General features: G+C 40.1%; 2 protein-coding genes across 5 annotated transcripts in view; one reads left to right on the top strand and one right to left on the bottom strand.

Moving 5' to 3' along the window:
* Positions 1-6,892, bottom strand: part of LOC119726596 — a 29,551-nt gene extending 22,659 nt beyond the window's left edge. The window contains exons 1-2 of one of the 4 annotated variants that reach the window (XM_038198333.1): positions 6,591-6,757; positions 5,110-5,167 (exon numbers count right to left, since the gene is read on the bottom strand). In XM_038198333.1, coding sequence (XP_038054261.1) covers positions 5,110-5,167; positions 6,591-6,649 — 117 coding nt within the window. In that variant the 5' untranslated portion in view covers positions 6,650-6,757. The other 3 variants (XM_038198334.1, XM_038198335.1, XM_038198336.1) reach the window with 3 other exon arrangements.
* A 2,216-nt stretch (positions 6,893-9,108) lies between these two features.
* On the top strand, positions 9,109-21,996 carry LOC119726595 (queuosine salvage protein-like). The gene is made up of 9 exons (XM_038198332.1): positions 9,109-9,292; positions 11,894-12,062; positions 12,576-12,670; positions 14,190-14,322; positions 15,984-16,133; positions 17,109-17,232; positions 17,807-17,921; positions 20,130-20,268; positions 21,064-21,996. Exons 2-9 carry the CDS (start codon positions 11,958-11,960, stop codon positions 21,226-21,228), a joined length of 1,026 nt encoding a protein of 341 aa, XP_038054260.1. The 5' UTR covers positions 9,109-9,292; positions 11,894-11,957; the 3' UTR covers positions 21,229-21,996.
* Positions 21,997-22,853: the final 857 nt, after the last annotated feature.

Below are 22,853 nucleotides of genomic sequence, written 5' to 3'. Positions count from 1 at the left end.
AAATTGAGAGACCAAGATCCTAGTTATTTTATCAAAACTCAAAAGGTCTTCTCAAATGTCACACTTTTGGGCCCACATGTACAAATGTATTGTCTTTTTATTTGTTTGCAACAACATTGTACATTGTAGCTTTGTAAAAAGGTTCCTGCACTATTGGACATAATTTTGTATTGACAAAAAAAGTTCGAGAAATTGAATAATCCAATTGAATCTGCCATCTTGGTAAAAAAAAATACACACACAAAAACAAACAAAACAACTGCACCCCTCTTTCAAAAAGCCCGGATGATAAACTATTCATATTTTTCTGGCCTCAGTAAGTGAACAAAGACTAGCTTTTTCACCTTGAATATAAACTGCCCACATAAGGCCAGGATGATGAATTGACCACTGGAATTGTTTTGCAGCCAAGGGCAAGTTTTTGGACCACACCACATGTGCATGCACATGTGGTGTGGTCAACGCTGGGAAGAGGGGTATTGGGAATATCAATATCGCGGCCTTACATGGAGGGTCACGTGCTGGAGGAAAGATACAAAAAAAATGCGTCCCAAACTTGACAAACGCAATGCCATTTACGCGCACAATGCGCTGTGCATAAGCACCCTAGGTGGATTGGGTTTTCAGTCCCTACCTGATTCTGTGGGTTTTCGCCAGACTATTCTTCTGGGGTTTTCCTCCAACCATGCCAACCTCTAAAACTACAATTTCTTCTCATTGTCTTCTCTCTACATGTTTCTCTCTACAATTTTGCGAGCTAAAGTGCCTGGGTATGCACTTTTGAGGAATCCTTGGTTTCATTACCAGAAATAAATAAATAATTAAACAATGGATCGTTTTGTATGAATAAAAAGGAGTAAATGCTTCAGATTTCAAATATATGCACTAGTCATTTTCAAGGCTGAGTTGGGGCAACCTTGAAATTATAAAGTGAATAATTCTGTGCAAATATTACTGCATTTCTTAATGTTAATGGGGAAAAAAAATTAACAAAGTTCATAAAGTACAAATGATACCATATGGCATGTTCATATGAATAAAACATGGCATTTGCTTTTACTACCAATTTTTGAGTACCGGTATTTACTCGCATATGAATGAAAATTAAGCAAATGCTTTTACTAAAGACCATTTGCTCAAATCTGAAAAGAATTACTTTTTACCTTTTAGCTTTTGCCACACTATATGCCTAAGCGTTTACTTCGTTCGTTTCGTATGAATAAAAAGGAGTAAATGCTTCAGATTTCAAATATTTACTTGTCTTCAAGGCTGGGTTGGAGCTACCTTGAAAATATTAAAGGACATTCTGCGCAAAAAAATTCTGCATTTTTTAATGTTCATCGCGAAAAATTTATATTAACAAAGTACAAATAAAACCATAGTTTGTATGAATTAAAACTAGCTCATATTTGCATTTACTACAAATTTTTAGCATTTATCGCATCTGTATGGATAACATTTAACAAAGGCTTTGACTAAAAAACCATTTGCTCTGGAGTAAATGGCCTGCACAATGTACAGGTTTACACTGGTATAAATACATTTTGTTTGTAAGTTTGCAGAAAATTAAATTATCGTAACCAAAACAGAAAGCGCCACATGTGTGCACAGCGCGTATGTATACTCGGTGCGCATTTCTAGCTTCGCGCATGTTAGAGCTAGGTTACGTGCTGGAGGACAGATACATTTAGCTGTATGACTTTATGTAAATTTTTTGCGCGTCCACGAGAGACCACAAAAATGGCGCACATTTATCGCACAGTGAATGGGGGCGTATGCACGTGCCGCAGATCTTGTCTTTTTATTCTATAAAATCTATGGCTGTAATACAGACTGCACTCGCGTTGTGCTCCAGGATGAGCTACGAATCATTTTTTTTTTTAAATGTACTCGATTTGTACTCCCGAGTACTGGAGTCCAGTACCGAGTCGAAACCAACGAGTCCGTGCCAAAATTCAATTACAAGGAGTCGAGTACAGGCCCAGTCCAAATAATTTTCGAGTACTGACATGACTGATAGTCTAGTACTGCCGAGAACTTGCATGTACTTGACTTGTGCTCCTCGAGTACGAGTACTCCAACACTGGTAGAGACCAAATTGCACTGATTTTGAGCTGCTGCAGAAAAGATGGTATCATTCTTGATGTACAGGGATAATAATTGTAAAGCACATTTGACTATATTTATATATGAAATTTGCACAATATAAATGTTGATTATAAATTAATATAAATGTTTGATTATTTGACCTACATGTAAGTGGATAATTTGCGCGCACTAAAATAGTCAGCTACTTAACCGAAGCATTGCCACACGCTGCCAATTGTGTGGGATGGGGAAAATGACTTTGTTATCTGTACCGGCGATTTTGAGACGGTGCATACCGTTACATCCTCTTTTCATTTGTGCTGATGACTACAACTTACAAGTCCAATGGGAACACAACTTGTGACGTTTCAATACCAGGTTAAACCCAGACTGGCCGGGACCTAGAGTGCTCTCAAACGTGCAAAACTAAATCAGGCCAACTTTATTCACTCTTTAGCCAGCAAATCTCTCCAAAAATTCCATTGGGCAAAGAAAAGGTCCTCAGTATTTCACCATCCAAGTTTACAGACTCAATTCAATTTTTAAAGGAGACATTACTTCAATATTTTGCACATGAGAGGGAAGTCAATGGATTTCAAAATGAGACTAAAGACTAGACTGGTACATATCCAACCATGGTCCTAAAGACTGACCTCTTCATTCAGTGTCATTAGTCTGGTGGCTGTGGCTTGGAAAAATTTGTAGTAAATCATGTACACGTAGAGACTAGTTCCTGGTTCATGCCACATGTTTGTTTTAATTGGCACAGTTGATCGAAGCAGTACTGAAGCGGTGTTGGACTGGTTGTTTCATGTGCCAGTCTGTTTTCTTGTATTGCATGTATTTAATACCTTAAGTTTTGGGACTCTCATACACAGTATTGACATGATTGAGAGTTGGCAACTTGTGTTCGATTTGATCCAGTTCTGCTTACGATGGGCCTGTGTTGATTTCAACAGGCTTTAGGCAGGACAAAAATGTGTAAACGCAAATACATGTACATGTGCATGATGTGCATACATGTACAATGTACGTGTACATGTGTATACGTTTGTGCATACATGTACATGTACCTAGGTATTTCGTGTACCAAACCAGGGATCATGCTCAGTCATAAATGCTGACAACATTAGTAAAATGTGGCAAACCTATGCAATGCACAAATTTGTTTGTACATGTACCGGTAGTAGCAAAGGGGATCACGCACAAAGGATACAACTTTTGCACATCATCAAGGGATTTCCTGAGTACATTACATACAACGTGTACATATGTACATGTAGGTCATTTCCCTTTCATGATTGATAATCCACATGTGTATATAACCACTTCCATGGTATAACTTGAGAAAAAGAGGCTAGTCAGTTTGTCTGTTCAGTCCACACTATCCACTCCGTTCACAAGTACCCCCTCACACCGGCAAAGAAAGTACAGTTGGGGATCGCTTGCACCCCCCGCCCTGCAAACAGGACGCTGGGATACTCTGATGAATTCACGCTCTGATTGGTTGGATTTTGCGTGACCTGTGACATGCGCGTCATCACGGTCATATGACTCTGCAAGGTTTGAATGGCCGTTAAGACTGATTCATTACTTTTTTATTCCAGTTTAGAGATGTTTATATTTTCCTTGAAAAGCGTAATAATGTACAATGTAGGAAATTCTGTAAAACTTATCTGTGTTGTAAATTTACAATTCCCGTCACTTGCTCAGGCTCCGTTTCGAATCAGGAACGGTCGGATTGCATTATGCGACGCTCCAAATTTTGTCCGAATGGTCCGCAATGAAACAGAAATCACATCCGGTATGGAACGTGTGCATTTCTATGGGAAGTTTTCGGATAGCATTTGCGCACATTGTCTACCTGCGGTCTTGAACAGCTGCAGCCAGATGCTTTATACATAGGCCATAGGCCATTTCCTTCACAAGATTCTGTGAAGCTCATCAGCGTATCCCAGCGTCCTGTTTGCAGGGAAGGGGGTACGAGCGAACAGTTGGGGGTGACAGAACGACGCCATCTTGCCTGACTGCAATATTTTGCCACGAAGCACGGCCACTGCGTGTACATACTAACATGGTAGAAATCACCTGGTGTACATGCGTCACACACAAGGAACGGTGCGCGCGCACCAACCAGCGAAATGTATGTGTCTCCCCTAGAACTTCGGTACCCTCCGTACTAACGCTCCACCGATTTGGCATACTTTGGTGACAGGTACACGGTGTATGCATTTTGTGCATACCCTCACGAGGACTAAAGGCCCCCCAAAAACTGGTTCTGGTTGAGTCGGTAAAATTCACTTAAGAATATCACACCAACTTTAGCCGGCAAGATTACCATATGCGAAGTTCACTAATTTTCCTCTGTATTGACCAACAAGCCCCCAGATAGCAATTTCATGTCATCAAAGTCAATTTGAGCAGTGAGAAAATACAAGCATTTTCTTAGAAAACACTTAGAATTTTTCAGTCCAATCTCATAGGGTTTGTATACAGGGTGTTGAGTGAACTTCGTATACGGAAATGTTGCAGCGTATGAGGATAACCCCCAGAAACGCCGGGGCAAACCCCATCTCTTCTTAGCGCCAAGTGTTGCTGGGTTCTTCCGTGCATTATGGGCTATTGGCACGGGACACATATCAGTACATGAAACAGCCGTTGATTGAGCGCGAATTGTTTTTCTTCATATAGTGACGTCACACACGGGCTAGATTGATCGATAAATGAAATGGACTGCACAACTCGGCAGACACATTTAAATGTGAGCGGTAGGGCCAACATGTATTAAGTTTCAGAATATTTTGTTCTTTTTTCAAAATTACCTGTTGTTTGGAACAATTTAAGGGGTCTTATGGAATGTCATGAATGCGTGGATCTATCCAGGGTAACTGTCTTCTCATTTGTATTCTCTTTAGTTTACCATTTTTTTTGGGGGGGGGAGGGGCGGGGTTGGGCCTTTTGTCCTCACAAGGTAATGCACAAATGGCATGAATGGGCCTACCAGTGTGTAGACTGTGTCACCTCAGCGTTAACATCCAGAAGTGGACTTTGCTGAGTACCTGCGTAGATGTAGATGTACCTGTCACCAAAGTATGCCAAATCAGTGGAGCGTTAGTACGGAGGGCAGGGTACCAAAGTTAATTTTGGCGCTCCACTCAGTAGAGCTAATTCGACTACTATACCAGACTATGCTGGGGATCCCGGTTCAAATTCGCTGCCGCACTGGCGCGCCGCTTTTTTTTTTTTAATAGTTTTCTTTACTTTCTTGTGTTTAATCAAATTGTTCTTTTTATTTAGGCCTATGTAAATTTCATGAATTTATTTTCCTTTTTTGACTTTTTTAATCCATGGCTTTGGAGGATTTTTTTTTGGAAAAAGTTCCGTACTCGATCGCCACTTTTTTCAATTAATTTTCTAGCGCCAAAAGTTACATCTTTTATGGTTATTCCTCCACTTTCCCTCCTCTACTCTCACCCTCTCCTTTCCTTAATTTCTCTTTATTAATCAGTCAGTTACTTCACCGAGATTCGAACCACGGACGCTTGCTTGATACACGAGACTCTTAACCGCTAGGCCGCGCACGATCGCTGTTGCAATGATCAATCTTTGGACGTATTTGAAGTATCCATTGAAATAAACTAAATATTCATGAGAAAATAAATATTCATAATGACGTATTGCACTATCATTGGCCGGCTCATGCGACGTCATGCGTATAACGTACTGCTGTCTTTCAGCCACTACAATCAGTTTTGACCGGCTGCTTCAACCATGCTTCAACCATGGAGGAAGGAATTAATAATTCCTTCCTCCATGCTTCAACTTAGTTCTGCACGACGTGTGCATCCAAAATGTGCTCTAAAAACACATTTTGCCTATTTTTTTTCGCATTTACACAGCTTCCTGGATTCCTCTTGGTTGAAATCACAAGGTGAGGTGAAAATTGATATGTTTGGCGGCAGTTAAAGTGGCGATCGAGTATGGACATTTTCCCTTTTTTTAAAGGGAAATAAAGTCCGAGAGCCATTTGGTAGAATGAAACCCGAAGAAAGACATTAAATATTAGGAGTACTACTTTCACCATCAGATGCTAACGAAAGTGCATTACGGCTGCCGTAATTAACAGCCAATGCATTTAAAAAATGGAGACGTGTGTCCTAAAAACTACACTGTACACGATCACTAGTCCGAGTAACTTGGACCCAACTTATCGCCTTTTTTAACATTTGGACATGGTCTGGCTATCGCCAGACCATGTCCAAATGTTAAAAAAGGCGATAAGTTGTCCAAATGTTAAAAAAGGCGATAAGTTGGGTCCAAGTTACTCGGACCACACGATCACCCGTATTTTTACCGTATACGCACTGTACATGCTGTATCGTGCAGAAGCCAGAACAAGCCAGAAGGACATCGAAAAAATCCGAGTACAAAAATTGCAACCTTCAACATGGTAAAATACTGACCAACTATCACAAATAGCTCCATAATCACACAATACTTACTTCGTACTCAATACTTGAAGGTGTAGGCCTACTACAGATATACAACGAAGACAAATCATCAAGTAAAATCGAACATATGTAGCCAAGTCCTAACCTACATGGGTGTGCGTTACAATGTGTATGTTGTTATGTTATTTACGTGTCAAATGTCAAATCTATTGCGCTAGCGCAGCACACGTACAACATTGCATCGCTGGTTCCCTTGTGTTTCCGCATAAAGTCCATAACTAGACAGTAGTTCACCTGTGAAGTTCACTGCAGTATAAGAAAGCGCGCTGCAGGTGCACATGCACAGTGCATGGTACAAGCAGGTGCACAATACAATTATTTTAATATTATGACATCACGGAAAGTTTTCTCTGAACCATGACATTGAAATCACTTGAATGTGCACATATCCGGCTGTGACTTTGTTGGTAATATTAAACCATAGGCATATTTACTGAGAAAACTTCACTAGCCACCGGTTTTGCCGCCGATCCAAGTGGTGATCCACTACTACAAGTACTAGTTTAGGCAGCTCCGAAGATGAGCTGTATAAGGATTACAATTAAGTATCAATTATAATTATTTAGTAGTAGTAGTAGTAGTAGTAGTAGTAGTAGTAGTAGTAGTAGTAGTAGCAGTAGTAGTAGTAGTATTTATTCGGCATCAGTAAACAACACATACAAACAACAAACATTCCAAAAATATCAAAACAAAACAAAAACAAGAAAGCAAAAACGAAAGCCTAAAAACTGTGGCCCGAAGGCCTTCAATTCCAATACCTCTGGCTACACAAAAAAAAAATATAAATCTATAAAAATCTATAAAAATGTATTAACAGTAAACACATAATATAAAAATGGCAGAGGTATAAATGCTAACAAGCTAATGTCCCCGTTAAACAAAAACAAATAGATATGATTATCCCACAGTAAACATCAAAATACCACGATGAGATAAAACAAGATAAAAAAAAAATAAAAAAATTCAAAGACCCAATTATTGTAGATGTCCACAAGTTAAACATTAATAAGTTAAGAAGTTTAATTGCAAGTAAGAAGACATTAAATTACCTTTAAAAAATGAAATCCAGAATTAGCCACTGAAAAAAAACAAATTAAGCAATTAAACAAAACATAAAAAAGAGGCCAATCCCCCGGTTAAAAAGTTTCATTGCAACTTAAAAGACATAAAATTACCACACACACAAAAAGTAGATGAAAATTAGCGCACAAAAAAACCAAAACACAAACACAAAACACAAAAAATAAGCAGGACAAGTTCTGTTCTGAGCAGCAGAAATCAAGTGATATCAAGTGAGAACAACTTTGTTTCGTCCACTTTTGAGTTCACCAAGTTACGGAGCTAGCATAAAGCCGGCTCCATGAGTTCACTAAGAGAAAAAAAACTAAATCGGTATTTTCATCCAAAATTGTCCGACGGAATGATATGCACAAATGAACTTTATTCATTATTTAGTCATTATTTTTTTAAATAATTATGAAGCCAGGGCAAAGTCTTTCCATGTATAGTGGCCGCTCACCATCGGATATTTTGGGTTACTCTAATTCTATAGGGTCCAATTTGTGGGGGTTTTTTGCGACGTCGTGAATTTATTCACATTTTGCCGACGTCGTGAATATTTTTGCGACGTCGTGAATTTATTCACGATTGCGGTCGTGAATATTTTTGCGACTAGTCGTGGCGATCGGCCTTTGTGGAATATTTTTGCGACGTCGCGAATTTATTCACGACCGATCGTGAATATTTTTGCGACGTTGTGAATATTTTTGACGACCAGTCGGGAATAAATTCACGACTAGTCGCGAACGGTTTTTCGCTGGGTCGTCGACTTGAGAAGAAATAAGAATGGTGATGGGACTTTCACAATTGGCTTTTGTTTTTGTGTGGGGTACTCCTAACTTAATTGATTGCCACAGAAATAAACACAATCGGACGAGAGGCATGCAGACATATCATTCTGGAAAAAGAAAAAACTTTTCCGTACAATTTTCAGTCTAATGGAAAGTTTAATAAAATCACATGGAGGAAAAGCATGTCTGGGTCATGTAAAACAAAAACCCTGTAACAATTTGTAAATGTTTTAATGCACTTTCCTATTTATTTAAACACCCGAAATAATTATTGAATTTCCAAAACAATGTGTTAGATAAAGGACAGTATTCTCCTGTCTATCTTCTTTTAAATTTTTGAACACGTACCTGGAGCTGTAAGCACCGGCAGTGCACGGATCGGACCGCGCAACTTCGGACCGCCCCACAGGCATTCCGCGAAAAAAACACGCTGCGCTATATCAGTCTGCGCCGAAAATGTGCCCAAACTATCAACCTTTACCGAGTTTCTAAGATATGTTCATCCCAAACTTTTCATAGGTAATCGCTAGTTTCTTGTATTTGTACTGGAAATCCTTCAAAACTTCGTTTGACAAATTTGGCTCTACTCCAGCGCGTTTCATGTTGGGACCGCAAACCCGAAACTGGCTTTAGTAAGTCACATGGTGGCGCCCTTTTTTCAGGAAGGCTGCCGTGAATGTGTACACGGCCGGCCACGTGCGCACATGCAATACGTATGCAATAACCGTATCGTATTTGTAAAATTTGCGTGCGCTTGTAAATAAACAGTTAACCGAGTGTTACTGTTTACTGATGTGTTAAAAGGCCCCTGTTTAGGCGTTTTTAAAAAGGGGGAACATCTGAGTAAGTACTAAAGTAGGCCTGAGCCTAGCTGGAGTTACCCAGCCCTGAGTTTTATCATTGGGTTGTCTATTAGGACAACCCAATGATAAAACTCAGGGCTGGGTAACTCCAGCTAGCCTGAGCCAGGATCGAGGATGTAACGTTAGTTTTCGCATCATGATGGAGGAAAAGATTTTCGAGTCAACTCGTACTCGTCATTAGCCCCACTAGTGTGGCCGCGGTATGCTGTGCTGAACCTCGCGCAGCATACCGCGGCCACACTAGTGGGGCTAACTCGTCATGTACTCCTAGACTATGAGGCTCCACGTAGAGCCTCATACTAGTTCTAGGAGTACTCGTCATACTCGTACGTCGTACTACTACTACTAGGTCGTAGTCCCTTGGGCAACTCGTACCTTGGACAACTCGTACCCGGGACAACTCGTACCTTGCACAACTCATACCTTGGTAATCTCGTACCTTTGACAACTCTAGTCCGAGTAACTAGGACTCTACGGATCGCCCGACCATGTCCAAATGTTAAAAAAGCGATCCGTTGAGTCCTAGTTACTCTAACTAGGACAACTCGTACCTTGGTCAACTCGTATCTTCCGTTAAGACGACTCGTACAAATGTCGTACCATACAAAATAAAAAGTACACCTGTCTTAAGATATTTTCAGCCCAAACTGTTCATAGGTGATCACTAGTTTCTTGTAAAGCTACTGGAAATCCTTCAAAATGGCGTTTGAAAAATTTGGCTCTACTCCAGTGCGTTTCATGTTGGGACCGCAATCCCGAGACTGAAGTTACATGGTGGCGCCTTTTTTTCAGGATGGCTGCCGCGGAATGTGTTCACTGCCACGTGCGTATATACAATACATATGCAATAATCGTATTGTATTTGTAATTGATTGCGTGCGTTTGTAAATAAACAGTTAACCGAGTGTTACTGTTTACTAATGTGTTAAAAGGTCCCTGTTTAGGCATTTTTAAAAAGGGGGAACATCTGAGTAAGTACTAAAGTAGGCCTGAGCCAGGATCGAGGATCAAACGTTAGTTTTCGCATCATGATATGGAGGAATAGGTTTTCGAGTCAACTCGTACTTGTACTCGTAATAGTTGTAGTCCCTTGGCAACTCGTACCTTGGACAACTCGTACCTGGGACAACTTGTACTGTACCTTGCACAACTCGTACCTTGGTAATCTCGTACCTTGGACAACTCTAGTTCTAGTTACTAGCAGACTAGGACTAGACGGATAGCCCGACATGTCCAAATGTTAAAAAAGCGATTCGTTGAGTCCTAGTTACTTGGACTAGGACAACTCGTTCCTTGGTCAACTCGTACCTTCAGCTAAGACGACTCGTACAAATGTCGTACAATACAAAATAAAAAGAACAGTATGTCTGGAATCAGAAGGCTTCTCTCCGTCAGCCTTCTGGAATGCTCTTTTTTCGGGGGTCAGCACTCTATGGCTTTTGGAAATGCCCTTTGATAGGCGAAATACCTTTGTCTGAAATTCCACTTTGTGAAACACAAATCCACCAAAAAAGTTGAGCTGGTTGATCTATAACTCTGAAATGTTTTAAAACGATTGCCATTTGGATCACGGGACAATTTTTTGGGGGTGGAAAATCTGAGTTTTTACTCACCAGCCTCGCGTCTCCGATCTGACAAATGCACGGTTATGTTCAAGTGTGTGTTTACGTACGTTGCACGTGCACTGATCTTCGCGTGACCTCGGCAGGTCAACTCTACATTCGGCTTGACCATTTGCAGTCCTGATTTGAGGCGTGCGATCGCACCCCCCACGCCATCATACGCCTAAAAGCTTCCTGAGAAGTGCGAATAATCACATGCCTGAATCCCTCTATACCACACACCTCGGCATACATTTACAGCATAATTATACATAATTTGTGACAAAAAATAGGTTTACGAAGATAAAATGTCTTTGCTGTAAACCAAGAAGAATATTAAAAAAAAAATACCCGATTGTTCAGTCCTCCTTGGACCACAGAATCGCACGCGCAGAAAATCAGCACACGCAGAAAAATCACACGCCTTGGTTCTAGCAAAATCCAGGTGTGCCTTTTTCCACACGCCTGTGATTTCCAAATCAGAAGGACTGATTTGGGATGGAGGGGGATTGTATCAGTATGCTTTGCATTGCGCAACAGTGCATTATTATGTACATCATTTTGGTGCGCTGAATACGCTGCGCTGTGTCGTTACAAGTTGTCAGTTTTGGTGGACTGTTTACTGATGGATCTTTTCATCCCTTTTTTGTCAAATTTAAAAACAGTTCACCAAAAATTTTACAGAAAGAATCATTTTACAGGGAGTTTAATCCCCTAACTATCTTTCAATAAATTATGTTTTTTAACAATAATTACATGTATGTCAGTTTACTTTTTGGATAGATGCAAATTATGGACTGTAGCTTTAATTAATGACTGTTTCGTGTTCTGTTATGTGCCCCGCGCCGTATGACAATGGGCTTTTGGCGCAGGGAACATCAGTACACGAAACAGTCATTGATTAAGCGTGACTTGTTATTAAGCGCAAGTACTTTTTTTTTTGGCCTTACACACGTATGTGTCTCACCTTTGTCATATAGTTCAGTGAGGAGCACTCCCAAGTACATACACATACATGTACAGTGACTAGATAAGTGTGTGATCATGCTGACCAAACCCTTGCTGCCGAGAGAGTCGGGGAGACTTATCGCCTCAAAGAGTCAAGATGTCACCATCTCGGAAGATGGGGCCACTGATGTAGCCAACATGGTGAGAAAACTCTGCTAATATCATGATAAATAGACACATAAATGTACACAACATGCACAAAGTAACGCATTTAGTTGAAAAGCTTACTTGGTTTTAAGATGTTTAAAGCGTTAAACATTATCGTAGAGATGGCTGTTTGTATACGTTTTCTATCCATCGCAAAACAGTTGGTGAATTACTTTTGAACAGCTACATGTAGTATACACTCTGCCCACCATTTTAACAATGCATGGTTTTGTCAAACCTTGATACATTGTAACTCTCAAAATTCTGTCCTAACAAAACAAACTACAGTTTGACATGTGTTTTTCATGCGGGCATGTAAGTCATGAATGTGTACATAAGTTACACTGTTATTTGTTGTGCAAGTTGAATTCTTTTGTGAAAAAAAAAACAAACCCATATCCTGCAACTTACATACCCATGCACTGTATGCATTAGAATGATGCACAACTTGAATTGTGTACTTGCATTGCCATGTAATTTACACTCAGTGTTGAACTTGTCTTACAGATTTTCAAAAGTTTAAAGAAAAATGAATACAGTGTGGAGGCGTGGAAACAACACGATCTTCACCCAAAGCTGATGACAAAGGAGACTGTTGATTGGTAGGTACAATGTACAGGTACATATATCCTGCATATTCAAATGTGTTGAACACATTTTCACACAGTGATTTGATTGGAGTGCCGTGGCCTCGTGGTTAAGGGCATTGAATTTGTGGTATGCGGGTAATTCTGCGGGTTGTGGGTTCGAGTTCAGCCAGGGGTTATGGTGCGTGTGCCCTTGAGCAAGGCACTTTGTCACTCATTGCTTCTCTCCACCCAGGAGTAAATGAGTACCTGTGAGGGCAGAGATGGTTTCTGTGATTGAATTAGCTTCCTTGCGCCAGGCAGCATTGAGCTGTATACTCCTCAGGGAGCTGAGATGGTATTTTGGATGTTTAATTGGCCCAATGATCAGGGGTAATACTAATACTGTAAGCACTTTGATTTAGTTTACTAATAACAGCGTTCTTAAATGCCGATTATTATTAGGCCAAAAAAAAAAGTCTCCGGTTTCTGGTATGCGCGCGCGTCGCCGTAGCCATGCGCGTCGGCAAAATGAAAAAGTTTTTTTTTCAATGAAAGATGATGTCTCAAAACCGCCAAACTCACTGGTTTGACTGGAATCCTGCTGCTGCACAATTTTAACGTGTTTTTAGATGGGGTTATGATCGAGAATAAGCTTTATGTGGCCTCTCTGGTCTCCCATAATATTTGCACTAAGTTTAGTCGGGCACCATTTGCAGTCACCAGCCGACATTTGAAGCAAAAAAAAACAGGTAAAAAAAAAAAAAAGCCGTGTCGCCGCACCACTTTTTGGGCAAGCTCCATACCAAAAACCGGAGACTTTTTTTGTTGTCCTTATTGATAAATGCTTTTCCTTCCAAAATTTGATGATATAGCAACAGCCAAAGTTCAGTCAAGTAATTTTGAAAAGTGCACTTACCAGATAGCATGCGTGTATTTGGGTTACACTACAAGAAACAATGGATCAACAGCGACAAAGATGTAATTTTTTCACAGATGGTTTTGAAAGTGACATTGCTTGAGATTGATTAACTTACATGTAATTGTGATTGACTTACATGCACAGTAACTGATGGGAACTGTGATACCAGATATATGTACATGTACTCACCAGGGCCCAATTTCATAGCGCTTCTGAACAGCCAATTTTCTGCTAACAGAGTCTCCGTATATAAGCACAACATAAGGAAGCTTAACCCCGGAGGAAAAAGCTGTTGAAATCAGTAACTCAACAGTAGAAATCCCATACTTGCCAAACCATTAGCACATCCATGCCATGAAATAGTGCTTATTTAATCATTAGCATGATTTTAAGCACAAGTTTTCTGCTAAGTGTTAAGCAGTCCATGAAACTGGGCCCTAAACTTATGCTGCTTACAAATAGCTAGATGTACATGTGTGCTAAAATCAGTAACTATGTGAGAAATGTTAGAAGTGCTTTTAAAGCCATACATGTAGGTAATAGCATTTGCTCCATCTTCACACAGCTTACAGAACCCTGAACTGAGATGCTTTCATATCAAAGCTTGCAGTGTTTTTGGGGTGCATTTTGCAGGATCTTTGTGTTGGACACACTGAACTTCTCTTTCTGGAGTGAGGCGAATGACAAAAGATTCCTTGTGGACTACCGGGGCAGTTTGCACAGCGGCTACTGGGCCCTGTGTGCAGCTATCAACAGAGCGTTAGATGTAAGCAAACCTTTGGGGGAACTTTCAAACCATAGACAGCAGCTGAAGAGATGAGTGTACAAACATGTGACTCAATTGCATGCGTACTGGCATAGGCATCTTGTGATGGTGGCCTTTTTTTATCCACATACATGTACATGTATTTATTTTTGTTGCCCAGCTGCGCAATCAATTTCAGATCGGTTCAACGAAACTTGGCGTAGCTGTGAAACATTTTAAATAATCTTGGATGAGGATAGTAACAGCATTTTCTATGGCAGTTTGTGCATCATTTCATTTGGTCACGAAACAGTCGTTGAATCACCTCCGCCCGCCATTTTGAAAAAAGGTTTGTCCGACTTTCTTGGGAATCATGCCCCAACTCTAAAAATTCTGTCGCGAGTAAAATGGCAATTCATGTACCTCGAACAGAAAGCTGTGAGTGTCTTGTATCAACCTCGATAAGTTTGTGCAATTACAGGCTCCGTGACAATCATGATATACTAGTAAAATGGTTCAATTTACGCTACCTAAAATAATTGCGCAAGTTATGCCATAATATGTTGCGCAAGTTGCTGATTTATGCACTATGAAACTTTCATGAAATGTGTCATAACTGAGATGTTGCGCAGTGTAAAATGTTGCGCAGCTTAAGTTTGCAATAAATTGTTGCGCAAGTGGAGTTACGCCATTGCGCAAAGTTTCATGAAATCAACAACTGGTTTCACAAACGAATGGATACAGTAAGTGTGCCTGATGGATCATCAGTCTGTGTGGTCTTGTGATATGTACACGTGCATGTCATGTATGCAACTCATAGTAACTCATGTAATGCATAGGTAATTGTCAATGTTCTCCCTCTTTTCTGATGTCATTGATTTGATTGAAAGAGAATGAATTGGAGAAGAGGCGCAGGCAAGCCCGCTTAACCATGGTCTACAAAGCCGTCCATAATCAAATAGCCATACCAATCCCAGGCTACATCCAACCAAGACTCCGTACAACACGGCAACAACATCAACACAGATTCATGCGACTCAGCTCCCGTTCTGACAACTACAGGCAAAGCTTCTTTCCAAGAACTTTGCGGGACTGGGATGCGCTTCCCCAAGACATCATTGAGCTGCCCACTGTGGAGCAGTTCAAGGAAGCCATCAGCGCCTAGATCATAGGAGTTGACTTTTTACTTGAACAACTTTACATGTATCAGAGCACCCTGCACAAGTGTCCACCATTTGAGACAGCACACCACAGTCCTCGTTAAGTTGCTGAAAAGGCTGTAAACGAGTAGCTGCATGGAAGTAGAAGTAGAACGCTCAACATACATGTATGTATGTGCAATTTGTAGGCTATGTGTTTCAAAGCATGTTTAGCCACAGACACGAGGCTTCCAACGGAGGCTTCTTTTTGGATTACTGCGTTTGTTGGTAATGCTCCGATGCATACCCCGAATTGAAACAACGGACTGGCAATAACGTTAACAGATTGCTAAACATATGCGTACCAGTTTCTGTTTGAATGCAAAACTTTCAAAGCATACGAGTATGAATGTTGACGTTGGTAAACCATGAGAAATATGATTGAAGTTGAAAAACTTAATTGTTTTCGTTCATTTTAGTTGGACTGTTTTTACATTTTTGTTTTTTTTGTTTTGTTGGTGTAATTTTTTTTTTGGTATACAGGAAAACATTCCAATCACATCAGCGTCCTATTATTCCCGGATCACCGTGGATCAGCTGAGGCATATATTCCGGTCAGCGACAGACACTGATATACCGCTACTGGACAAGAGACTAGAGCATCTGCATGAAGCCGGTACGGTACTCCTAGAAGTGAGTCATTGAGATGAGCATGAATGAGCTTGCATTTCAACTTTCATGTACTTAAACCATATTTTCTTCAAACATTCTTTCTTTCTATCCATACATTGTAAATATACGCATGCCCCAGCCAGCACTGCATTGTGGGGAAGTTTTCTATTGTTAGAGAAATTAGGACCGAGTTGTCCCAAAACTCTGAAAAATGAAATCTCAGTGAATAATTTTCATAACAGTGCTACACACTGTCATATGTCCACGACACAATGAAGGCCTTGGGCATAGGAGTACCACAACTGTACTTCCAAGAGCTTTTCATGTTGAATGGAGTACAAGTGTTGTGAGTACTTTTATCCCGGATTTTTTTTCTCCAAAAACCTACTTTTGTCTTTTTTTTTTTAATTTTTATTCTGATCCTACTGTTCTGCTTCAAAAAGTTGATAAAACTTCATTTGATACCTAACTCCAAGGGAAATTTTGTATGGGGACTAGATCTGACTTCTCCAAAATCTTTTACTGTGCAGGAACCATGGCACACACATGAACTTTCTCTGTAAATGTTACTAAAGCGTTTACTAAAGCATAGTGTATTAGTTTCAACATCAAGTAGACAATGTGGACATAACCTTTCATGTACAGCTAAACCAGTGTATCTACCAACTTCAATCATCAACTTGTGAGATGAGCATCTAATCTAAATCGAGAAAAATAAAATCTATAACCAGAATCCAATAAGTAACATAAATAAGGCTCAAACTCATATACATGTAATTGTTTAAATATACGGTACCGGTAGGTACCCCGATACAAAGTTTTTTCTTTTTCTGGTAACAATCCTTTAATATGATTGTTCCTTGAATTAGACAAAAAAGTTTTTTTTTGGCAAATGGTGTCCATTACCTTTAGTGTTAACTTAAAAAAACTCTATTTTTGATGCTGTAGCTCAGCATACATTCATCTTTAAATATGTTTTCTGTTTACTTTGTTCAGAAATTTGAAGGTTCCTTTGTCAACTGCATCTCCCAGTGTGACCGTAAAGCATCCAAGCTTCTGCATCTGATCACCGAGAACTTTCCGTCTTACCGAGATGTGGCTATGTTTGAAGGAGCGGCTGGTGTGTATACATGTATTTTTCCTTCTAGATTGAATTGACTGTTGTTGCATGTGCATTTTTGTGTCGCCGAAACCAAGTTCTGGGAGACACTAACCAGTCGTATATTCTGTTAGACTGTAGACCCATATGTTAAAGTTTTGAAAAAAATGTATAACTTCTACATGCTTCATGGATTTTGATGAAACTTGGATGCAGTGACCCTTGGGTGGGAAGACACAATTCCTCATCGGATTACTGAGGTCAAAGGTCATGTAGGGGTCTTTAGCAGTCATTGTTCAAATATGCTTCAAATGTTTTTTGTCGAAAGAATTTGATGGATTTTAATGTAACTTGGATGGAGTTTTGGTAGGAGTTCATCACAAGTCTTTCAAAATTGGAGGTCAAAGGTCATCTAGGGGTCGTTTGAGGTCGTTTAAAAATGCACATAATTTGACTTTAAAGAACACAAAACATAGGATTGGCCGACATTGATGACAGAGGTCAGTTGTATTTTACAGCAAGTGTTTTTTTTGGGGGGGGGGGGCCTTCAAGCAGATTCAAATCTTATTCACCCCTGTTGCGTTTTTTCCTCCAGTTTCTTTATACAAAAGGGCACAGATCCTGATTGCTGACATCTGGGCGTGTTTTGAAGGCAAAAGCTACGGAGAGTTCATTGATATTGATGTACTGACCATGTTTGCAGATTATAGGTAAGATGGGTGTTTTCTAAACATGTACATATATCTATACACTTGTGACGTGAGGTGCCGAACGAGCTGAGATTTCTGTCATTAACCAACTTAGATTCCTATTATACGATCTAGTGCTGCAACTAATCCTCAAACTTCGGTTCGGTTCGGTTGCAGTTCAGTTTGGTGCTGGTGGGGGCATTTCCAGCTAGGAGTTATTAAGGGAATAAATGTGTGCTCTGGAGGTTTTTATCACTCTGTTTAAGACCACTTAGAGTCTGGGTGCTGATAATTACCTGAGCCGGAGGCGAGGGTAATTATCAGCACCCAGACTCTAAGTGGTCTTAAACAGAGTGATAAATACCGACTGAGCACATATTTATTCCCATTCATAAATACCTTTTTGGTAAAAAATATCAAATAATTCGTTCAAAAAATACCGATTTGTTCAACAAGTTCACTTCATGCTTTTTGAAACATCCCTCTAGCAAAATAATGGAGTGTTCAGCTGGCGAGTAAGATGTAAACAGCCCTTTTATGGAGATTGACGCGCGCGTGGCATGTTGTGAGCGATGTCGCGCAGAACGCACCTGGCGCGTTGCGTTTTGAATTTAGAACTATAAAATTCTGACTCGCTGGTAGTGTTGCGCATGCCTACGTGAGGATTGTGAACGTTCAACCAATGAAACGGTAAGACGCACTGGATTTTTAGGGATCTACATTTTATTGCGACACTGGAAAAGTGTTTAAGACCAGCTAGCCATGTCTTTATCATCCGTTTAAGACCGGCCACGTGACGGGCTCTCGACCAATAGGAATGGCTAAACTGTCTGAGGTATTTATGAATGATGATTAATGATAGGGAGCCGAAGTAATGTGAGTCTTTGAGCTGACGCCTCGATTTTAATAAATACAGCTGGTTCATCCAGATGTCCTGAGGCTGAGGGAGAGTATCCTGGCAGTTTTTAAGAATCAATTATTTGTTCAACTTAAAGGAGAAGTGTCTTGTGTCCATACAGTCATATCTTGGTCCGTAGGAAATAAGGTTGCCTGGTTGTATATTTCAACCAAACAAATCTGGGAAATACAAATTTATTGTGACTTGGCATCATTACTTCTAGCAAGGTGACGGCAGAAAGTCGTGAAAAGCACGGCCGCCGTGTTATGCACTCACTGTTGTCAGATTTTCACAATACATGTATCAATTATCTGCTACATAATATAAAAAGTGTTGGATACTATATCATGTGCTGAAAAACATGATTGTTCAGTTTGATGGTTGGAAGAGTGATGCACATTAGAATTTGTGTGAGCTGTTGCATTAGATGAATTCTGTCCTCTCAGTGTCATGGCTTCACTGCATTAGGAAGTATAGTTCAGTATAGTTACTTGTTTACATGTACATGAACATGTACGGTATAATGCCATTGCGTTGCCTGCATCCATGATACTGCATATTGAACCTGATTCAGTAAGAATATTTAGATAAAAAATCTGCATTTGTGCTTTTTGTTTTTCACATGACTGAACTCCAGATATATAGTATAGACTTACTGAAATGTAGTGAAAATAATGTGGGACAGTGTTAATTTTACATTAAAGATATATTCCATTATTTGTAATCTGTGCATTTTGTTCGTTTGAAGCAACAAAAGTGTTCAAAATCTAATGAAGGATACTGAACAACTAACCTGATGAAGTTTCAGCTGTATATCCTGAGAAAAACAGCATTCTAGGATCTCAATTTCAAATCAAAAGTTACTGAATCATGTTTTGAATGGTTTGAATTGCAGCTATACGCGATTTCGCGCACTGATCCGACGAATTATAGCAACCGCGCGCGCCTGTGCGTCGTGCCAATGCTTGCGCGTGCTGCGCCGAATAACAAAACGAACTACTAATTAAAATTTTTCTACGGTGCATCTTAAGACGCACCACAGGAAAGGCCTTCTTTCGTTGATTACTTCAAAATGATAGCTTGCCAGAAAGATTAATTTCACAGGAAGTTTAGTCCACTTACTATCTTTCAACCAAGTATGTTTTTCAACAATAATACGCCAGTTACTTTTTCGGATGGCTGCAAATGATGGACTATAGCTTTAAAAACTACCATTGTATATCTAATAACCAAAAATAATGTTTGTTTTTCATGTCCTTTGAAATATTTGTCACAGAAGTGGTTGGGATTTTGTAATGTAGCAGTTATCTTTTACCTGTTTTACTATTCAGAGTACCCCAGGTGTTGAACTATTTTGAAGTTATCAGGTATTCCCCTCGTCTGCATGAGATTCTCCAGTCGGGGAGACTCTTCACGCCAGGTGAGAGGTTGGAGGTAGAAATCAGAGGCTGCTCCATCTGGGCAGTAGAGGTAAGACCTACTTACAGACTGTCATTCGTTCTACTTGCTTCCCCTGTTAAAAGTAAGATATTGACTGATAGCCCTTGTGGTATGGTAAAGCCTCCTTAATAGTGACATACATACAAGAGCACACACACTCACAACCGAAGAAAGGTAACTGCATTCCTTACACAAATTGTGCTAATATTTCTATTATGCTCATTGAATAACGCACTTATTTTATGCTACATAGTGTACATGTATCCATCATATCCATAGCAGTTTAACATTGCTGTTGTTGAAGGACAGGAAGAACAATTCTGTTGTTCATCTAAGGGCTCACAGCGCCAACAAAAAAGGGCGCGTTTTTACTACTTTGGAGAGCTCTGTGGGTGTGCCCCACGGCATTATCATACTTTACTGGTTCCTGCGCGAAGTACGCATGACTTCCTGAATGGCGTCGTCCGCGCAAATACATTCGAATTTAACTTGCGATGGTCTCCCAGACTAATCCCCGCCACCAATAACTTTGGATCAATCGAAATATGCAGTGCATGGACCGGGAACCAGTCTAGCTAGGTCTCCCCCAACTCTTCTTTTCTGGCTGTTGCACGGAGTCCATTGTGACAGAGGCATTCCTTTTGCTTGAATAAATCCAAACCATCAAGTGTTCCATGATGTCTGAAGAAACCTTGCCTTATGATATGTGCCACGTTCCAAATGGATTGCTCCTAAAGTCACCCTTAAGATATACATGTACATGTATGCTCTCAAGTTTTATTTGAGACAATGCTGGTATCGTTATTATTTGGCTCTCATTCGCAGCTGATACGACAGGAGCTGAAAAGTCTAATGGCTGAGGACTCATCCCTCTCTGGACTGACTTTGAACAGCATCATCATTGACTTCTACCTATGGGACTACTCCAAGGACCACTGGCGGGACATGCAACATGTACCCATCCACAAGATACGTAGTACATTCTATTGACGACAATGACAACAAGCAATTGTCAGCTTGTTTTGGGATAAGCAACTAATGAGCTCAAACTTTCATTCATGTTGTACACATGGCCTGAGTGAGGAATGTAATCAAATGCAAAACCATTTCTTTACATTTAACCCTTGCTCCTCTAGACCTTCAAAGACACTTCATTTTTTGCCATATGAAAATGTTACATATTTATTGCATGGACCAAGAAATGCCAATACCAAATTTAGCAATTCCGCGCTATGCTGAATCCCCTCATCATCAAACTTGTTGCATTGGGAGTCTTTGCTGATCAGCTTGATGTTCAGCAAATTGGCTTACCATCTTCCATGGTGACGTGAGTGCCTTCCTGCATGCAAAAAGTTAATGTTGCTCTAAGGTATCGGCACATGCATTTCTGGCAGACTGGCAAAAAAAAATATATAAGTTCAGAGAGCAAGGGCTAATCCACATGATCCAAACACACTCTAGTAAGAAGTTCGTCCTTTAGCCTGCACGGCACAGGGACATTTTTTTTTAGAAAAAAGAAGCCAAATGCTGCATATAGCTCATGGAACTATGTTTGCCATTAGAGAGTATTGTCAAAAAGTATTATCTTCAAGTAAACTTGAATCCTCGATCCTGATTGGTGGATCCATGGCAACAAGCCGTGCTATATATAACCATGTAGCACGGCCTCGGTCCATACCGCACTCCGTGTATTACGCATGTGTGCGTGTTCCATGAAGTGCATCAAGTTTGCTTGAAGATAAATTCGTTATCACGCTCGCGCTCGTGGAACACGGAAAATGTAGTGCGTCTGTGTCCCACATACATGTACCACTCGGTCTTCGGCCTCGTGGTATGTGAGACACAGACGCACTACATTTTTCCGTGTTCCACTCGCGCTCGCGGGATAACTTATAATATTCAATAAGATGTTTGAAGTAGTGTTGTAGTCAAATCCATAACAAGTGTGGTCACAAGTGAATAAGAGTCCATTTACAAAACCTGGGATTAACATAACACAGGATTAACAGTAAGAAAAAAAACGTCTTTGTCTATCTGTACATTTGAATAGCCTGTGACTCAACTTAGGACTTGAGGACTTCTGATGGACTTTAGAATTGTTGTGATGGACTTGACTACAATACTGGTTTGAAGTAAAGTGCAATATTATTTATGATTCTCTTCTGAGATAATCACTAAATCATTGAATCATTGTACATGTACATAAAGTTAATGGGGCGTTGACTAGCAATAATGCAGTCAATATTCGTATTCAGTAATGAAGCCAATATTCAGTATTTGGCCAGATCTGTGCCTGTTTGTGGTCAGTAACCATGGAAATAGGCCCAAATGTTGCTCCATAATACATGAAGATTTGGTTTGCATACCATTACGGTTAACCGTATCATGGTTACACCTACGATTAGTCAAATTTACATACATACATGTACATTGCAAATCCAACTTACTGTACATATAACCGTTTAGGCTTGTTCAAAGTGTTGCAGATGGTCTGCTGTAGTATCCTACATGTACTGATACAGGGTTCAAGTTAGACATGATGTCACTCATGGACTAAGATGCATTGTGCTGGTTTTGATTAACAGCATTCCACTGATGTATTCTTATCTATCTGG

The sequence above is a fragment of the Patiria miniata genome, unplaced genomic scaffold (assembly GCF_015706575.1).
Source record: "Patiria miniata isolate m_02_andy unplaced genomic scaffold, ASM1570657v1 HiC_scaffold_2, whole genome shotgun sequence".
In the NCBI taxonomy this organism is placed as follows: domain Eukaryota; kingdom Metazoa; phylum Echinodermata; class Asteroidea; order Valvatida; family Asterinidae; genus Patiria; species Patiria miniata.
The sequence above is the reverse complement of the archived record's forward strand: the minus strand, read 5'-3'. Positions and strand labels throughout refer to the sequence as shown.